Consider the following 6,253-nt stretch of genomic DNA (forward strand, 5'->3'; position numbering starts at 1 on the left):
GAGGTCAGTAGCAAAAATCGAGCTACTGCTGTGTGGGATTTGGTCCTAAAGTAACTCCCTGCTTCCTTTTCCCCTGGAATTTCTGGTCTTCCAGCCCCATGTTCCCAGCAGTTACCCATTCAGCAGGAGACATGTCCAGGCACAACAGCTGCCTTGCAAAGGGCACAGCAGTCCCTGCCACACGCCATCCTCACAGTCTGTGTCTCTGCCTCCTCCCAATGGTTCAGCCATGGCAGCTGTCGACAGTTCATTGTAACTCAGCATGATCCACTTTGGCTTCCTCCAGCATTTACAGGTGTAACCTGGGGCTCGCACAAAAAGGACAGTCATCTTAAAAGGCTGATCTTGGTCCTCATGGAGCTCACACCCATGGAAGGCTTCACTCATCCAGGAACAGGCTGTCAGTGTCCACAGGGATTGGCCAGAGCTCTCCAGCTCTCCCCTTGTCCTCAGACTCTCTCCTCTCTGGCACAGTTCTGGGTGGTTTTGGTGGTGACCAGCGCTGTGGCCCCCAGCTCAGTGGCAGGCAGTGGGAAGCTGTGGTTGCATTCCTCAGGCCGGGGGTACACAGCGGAGAGCAGGACAATGTCTCCATCAGCATCGCCCTGGCAGCACGGCCTCTGCTTTGCCCTGGCTTTCCTGGGTGTCCCTGGCATCTTCAGGCTCCCAACAAGATGCAGGCATGGGGCTGGGTTCAGGGCACCCTCTCCCTCTGGCATGGCAGAGTCCTGGCTGGGCAGGGGGCTGGCAATGTCTATGTTTTCTGGGAAGGGACAAGAAAAAGGGGTTACTGGGCTCATGGAGTGGGGTCAGGCAGGTCCCAGGGAGACTGTCCTGTCCCCAGGGCAGAAGATGGATCTGGAACAGGAGGAGTCTGCAAGGTTCCCACATCTCTTCTGCTGCAGAATTTATCCTGCTTACAACCAGTGGGCTTTTCCCCCGCTAAAAGGCAAGAGGGAAGGGCCGAAACTTGCACTTCCACTTCAAGTCCTCTCGCTCAACCCTGCTGGCAGCAGAAGAGCCCAGCCCATGGCAGCTTGCCCTCCCTGACTGCCTCCCACTTAAAAATAGACTTGTTTACACACTTTGAATGCAGGCGTGTGCCTCCAGCCCCAAGCCTCCTGCCACTTCCCACACATCCAGCGCCACAGCACTGGGCTTGCTGTGGTACAGCCTTGGGGGACACGGGAGATGCGGAGCAGGGTACGCAACAGGAGACTGAGTAGTGCCTCTATAATGGCCAGATCTCTCTCACCGCTGGATTTCTCCCTTCTCTTTCGCTTTTGGTATTTTTTCTAGGCATGTGCGTCATGGGCTGTCACAGAGCAAAAAGGCCCCGGGTAATGTCCCCCTGGTCTGAGTCACCATCCGGCAGTGCCAGAAGTGTGCAGGCAAGCCAGGGCACAAGGACCAGCTGCCCCACTGGCTGGACACCCACCTGGGTCGTGGGGCAGTGGTGCATGCCAGCAGCCCTGTGTGGCAGCCCCTCCTGGAGGTCCTGGACAGCCATACCCCCTACCTGGGGATGGGGAGGGGTGAAGCCAAGCAAGACCACTTTGGAGAAGATTGTTCAAGGGTGAATCAGTGCCAGTGCAGGGACCCCCGAGGGAGGAAAGAGCCGCCCCAGCAAAATGGGCCATCATGGAGCAGTGTGGCCTTATTCTCCTGGAAGTACCCTGCTAGGAAATGTTCAGCCCCATTCCTTAAACCCCAGCCCTAATTTTGATACACCTGATAACCCTGTGCAGTGCTGTAGTGTACTGTCAATGGGGCTGGTCCTGACATCCCAATGAGGTCTTTGGGATGCATCTTGGAGGATGCTGGGCATCTCGAGCACAAGAAGCAAGCTGGTGGTCCACACAGGACCCCCATGGCAGTGTCACAGGGAGAGGCTGCCTCTGGAGCCATCCCCAGGTGTCCACCACTGCCCCCACTACTCCCACTCCATCCATGTTCCTCTGGCTAGTGGGGGAGAGGGCTCTCACCAGGGAGCTCACAAAGCTCCTACTTACCAGTGCTCCGTACCTGTCCCCTGTGGAGAGGACATGGTGCCAGGACATGCTTTAAACAAACAAAGGCAGGGTTGTGCTGGCAGTCAGATACAGGCATAGGTTCCCAGGGAATGCAGGGCACTGTCACTCAGGCCATGATTCAGGTGCCCCAAAATGCCATGGGATGCCTGTGGAGCTGATGTTGAGGTGGAGGAGCTAGCCTGGGCTGTGCCTCAGTGGAGCCAGCAGTAAGTGATCCCATCTGCCCCAGCGTCCTCAGGGTGTTGTGGGAGAGAGAGGAAGAGGTCTCCTACCTTTGTCCTCTTCATCTGCTGCCTTTCTCTTTCTCCGTCGTTTTCTCTCCTTGCAGGCCAGGAAGACACAGACGGCAGCCAGAACCAGGACGAACCCCACCACCACCGGGACCCCGAAGATCAGGAAGGTGCTGGGCCGGGGGGGTGCCAGGGTGGGCTCTGCTGTGGGGTGAGATGCCGGTAGTGTCAGGAAGGGGAAAGCTGAAGGAGGAGGGCAGCCAGCAACACTTTTCACCTGCCTGGCTGGCCTGGGGGCTGCGGTGCCAGGGAAGTGTGGCACTTAACTGTAACCCACCTGCCACCAGTGACAAAATATCCCCCTGCTTGATGAGATCCCTAGGCTGGATCATCCAACTTCTCCCTACACCATGTTCCTCTCACTGGAACTGGCTGCCCTGCTCCCCTCTGCTTTAGATGGAGGTGGTGCTCCATCCTCCATTGCCACCTCCATAGCCATCCCCAGGCTCCTTGGCCAACCACCACCCAGCCCTGGGGAGCTCAGACTGCAGCTGCCCTTGTCCCCTTACTTGTGTTCTCCTGGAACAGGTCGGAGCACTTGATGCACGACTTGGTCAGGGTGTCGAAGCACTCGAAGGAGAGGCAGGAGGAGGCAATGGCAGCTTTTCCTGATGAGGACATGGCAGAGTGGGAGTGAGAGCCCAGCTCTTGCATGGCGTAGCAGTGACAGGGCCGCCGGAGTGTGAAATCGCAGCGCCCCAGGCCCCGTGGCAGAGGGAGATACAGTCTGTCAAGCTGCGTCGTCTCCCTTGGGGCTCACAATCGCTGTGCTTGGCCTGGGGCGGATCTTCACCAGGGAGGAGGAGAGCAAGCAACCAAGCCCTACCCCTGCCTGCCTTTGCAATGTGCCCTCAAACTACCCCTCTCTTCCAAAATATGCTCCCGAAATCCCCGCAGCCCCCCGTGTGCCTCAGCCACGCAGCACCTCGTACCCAGGGGTATTGTGTCCCAGCCTGACGTCCTTGATCCTCGCTCCTCCCCTGCCCACCTGCGAGTTGCCCCCAGCCCAGGCATGTCCCCCAGCCTGCACCCTCCTTTGCTTACGCTGAAAAGCCCCCTCAGTGTCTACGGGAGACTTTCCTGTGCACAGGTCTTTACAAGACTCCATCCCAGGGGCACAGATCTGGCTTGGATTGAAAATGCAAAGGGCCAGAGGAGAAAAGAGTGAAAGGGCACTGATGTTTCCCCTTTTAAAAGCTCCCACTGCCCCGAGGACACATCCTGCCAGTGACTGCTCTGCAAGCAGGCCAGCTGTTGTATGTTCTTCACTCTTACTGACGGTGCTCTCCATCCTCTCCAATGCACCTTGCTCTCTCCATCCTCTCCAGTACAGACCCAGACCTGTGGCTCCTCAGCACCATGTCTCATTCTCCAGGGTTCAGATCTGGTTTTGCTCAGTAAATGTGCAGGGCATGGGCAAAGCGGGTCACACCAAGCAAGCCTGGTCCTCAAGCCATTGGAAGGGACTAAAAAATCCTTTAAGCATTCCTGATCAGGAGCAGGTGAAATGTTCCACCACCAATACCCACACATCAAAGCCTGATGCTTGAGACCTGAAAATATGTATTTCAGTGCTGTAGGTGGATCTCTTTCATTCCTACTCAACAAAAGTCACATCTTTTTCTTCACTCCATGGGCAAGAAAGGAGCCAGCCACAATTGACCTGCCCTACCCAGGAGATCCCTAATAGGGCTTTACTGCTGGAGTCATGTCCTTCCAGCAGCTACAGCATCTGGACTCTTAGTAAGGCCTCTACTGCCCAGTGTCCTGGATCAAAGCTGGGAGGGGAGGAGGAAAAAATCCAAAGGGTGCTCTGGCTCAAGGTGACCGAGTACCAGGTGCCCCCAGTTGGCAGCTGAGGTCCTCTGAGACAGGCCTGAGGACTTGGTCCCTGAATGTGCCTGCCCCTCACCAGTGACTGTTGGACAAGCTGAGCCCACAGGCTCACATCCCACCTCCTGAAGTTGGGAGTAGGATGCAGTCACCAGCTCCCCACGCTAGATCTCAGCCCAAGTGCGTTCTTTGTTACCCCACGCTCTGCAGGGGAGGAGCTGCCCTACAGCACATCTCCCTCCCTGCCAGCAGCATTTCCAGGGGATAGTTTGCATCATAGCAATGTCAAAGCAGCCCCAACACATTCTCAGCCCCACCATGGGCGCCGCAGGGTTCCAGGCAAGACAAAGTCCCAAAAAACCTGGTCACTGCCCACCAGTCCCATACCTACCATGATTTCACTTTCCTTCCAGGCAGTGTGCCCAGGCACTTGCTCCCTCACCCCTGTGCCGTGCCAGCAGGAATGGCTGAGAGAGGGCTGTGGCTGCACTGAGGAGCTGTGAGAGGCCGGCCATCCTTGTGCCTGTGGCTCAGCTATTCCCACTCCATCTTAGTCAAAATAAAACTCCCTAGTCAAGTGGGGGCATGCCAAGCACTTCCCTCTCTCAGCACAGCCCTGAGCACAAATGGCACGAGAGCTCAGCACCCTCTGCCTCGCTGCTTGCCCTGAGCAGGCTGCGTTCACCCTGCTCGTACCTGCTGGGGGCTGGGTCAAACAGCAGCACGTCCCTCCATGTCCCACTTCAGCTGAACCTCTGCCTCTCACACACCTCAGGTGAGGAGCAGGGCTGGGCTGCAGGCATGGGAGTTGGAGAGTCAAGTGTCCAGCAGCGGGAAGGGATGGAAAGCTGTGATGCAGAGCCATGACCCACAGCAGGGAGAAAAATAAAAGCAAAGGCTCACTCCAGTCCACATCTGAGCTCCACAGTGGAGAGACTTGGCAAGGAGAGGGCACCTGGAATCTTCACTGTCCCCAGTAGGCAGCTCTCAGAAGTATAGGGTCTAGGGCCAAGAAAATACCTTGTCTTGTGTGCTGGTGGGGCTGAGGACATGCATATAGGATCCCCACACAACATCTGGTGCTCTGTCAGGATACCTATCCCCAAACCACCTCCCTGCTCCAAAGGCTTTGCTGTTCCTCTTGCCCTGGGGTGTTTCCTCTTGCTAGTCTCCTTTTCCCAAAGAGGTATGATTCTCCTTCATTCCAGTTTTCCCCACCTCTCAAATCCCCCACTGTACTTTCCCCATGTCAATCATCTCTCAGGGGCCCCCAGCCCCTATTTCTGTGGGTCCCACCACAGGACTGTCACCATGCCCCTCTTCCTCCTGTCTCTCCTCCATGCTTGGCCTAAAGTGCAGGGTGAGAAGTGGTTCCCAGCATCTGCTCTACCACACTTACAGCTTAATTCTGTGAGCCCAGTCAAACATGCACGCTGGGGAAAGCCCAAAGCAAGTGACCTACACAGTGCTTTCAACATGGAGGGCAGGATGTACATTAAAGCTCAGGACCTGACAGATCCCATTCCAGTACATGGAAAGAAAACTTGAAGAAAACTTGGAGCCCAGGGATGGCAGCTGTCATACCCTCCTGTGAACGAAGCGCTCCCAGGTCCTGTTACATGCAAGGAGGTTGCAGCCTCATTGCTGCCACTGACATTACCCTATTTCCCCCATTTTCACATTCCTCTTTATCAGGTTCTACAGGTCTTCCCTGCCCTTGTCCCAGCTTGTCCACCTCCTCCTGGCCCAAGAAGATATGTCTGAATTTACACATAATAATGCTTACTCAAGGAGAAAACCAGTGCTGACTACCTGAGCAGCACTCACATGTGGGCCTGCTCATGAGCATGGCCCAGATTCTGGGCATCAGTTGTCCCCCTTTTCATCTCCCCCATCTTTGCCTCCCCTACCCTTCATAACTGTGCTTGATTGTTTTTGGAATAGCAAAAGTTAAAGCTTGATGAGTAGTTCGAGCTGTTTGCATCTCAGAGCTGAATACGCTTGATAATCGCACAAATGCATAATTAAAGAGCAGAAAAAATGACTCACTGGATAAGGAAATGCGCTTTTCTTATCTCCTCTGCAGAGAAATGAAAA

The 6,253-nt window shown here is 55.6% G+C and overlaps 1 protein-coding gene across 1 annotated transcript; it reads right to left on the bottom strand.

The window, feature by feature from the left end:
• Positions 1 to 449: 449 nt before the first annotated feature.
• TNFRSF13C (TNF receptor superfamily member 13C) lies at positions 450 to 3,034 on the bottom strand. Its single transcript, XM_041481695.1, has 3 exons — positions 2,833 to 3,034; positions 2,306 to 2,467; positions 450 to 763 (listed from the first exon to the last, which is right to left on the bottom strand). The coding sequence occupies exons 1-3, from the start codon at positions 2,975 to 2,977 to the stop codon at positions 450 to 452; spliced, it is 621 nt and encodes a 206-aa protein (XP_041337629.1). The 5' UTR covers positions 2,978 to 3,034.
• Between the last annotated feature and the right edge of the window lie 3,219 nt (positions 3,035 to 6,253).

Source organism: Pyrgilauda ruficollis, unplaced genomic scaffold, assembly GCF_017590135.1.
Source record: "Pyrgilauda ruficollis isolate IOZ18807 unplaced genomic scaffold, ASM1759013v1 scaffold56, whole genome shotgun sequence".
Lineage (NCBI taxonomy): Eukaryota > Metazoa > Chordata > Aves > Passeriformes > Passeridae > Pyrgilauda > Pyrgilauda ruficollis.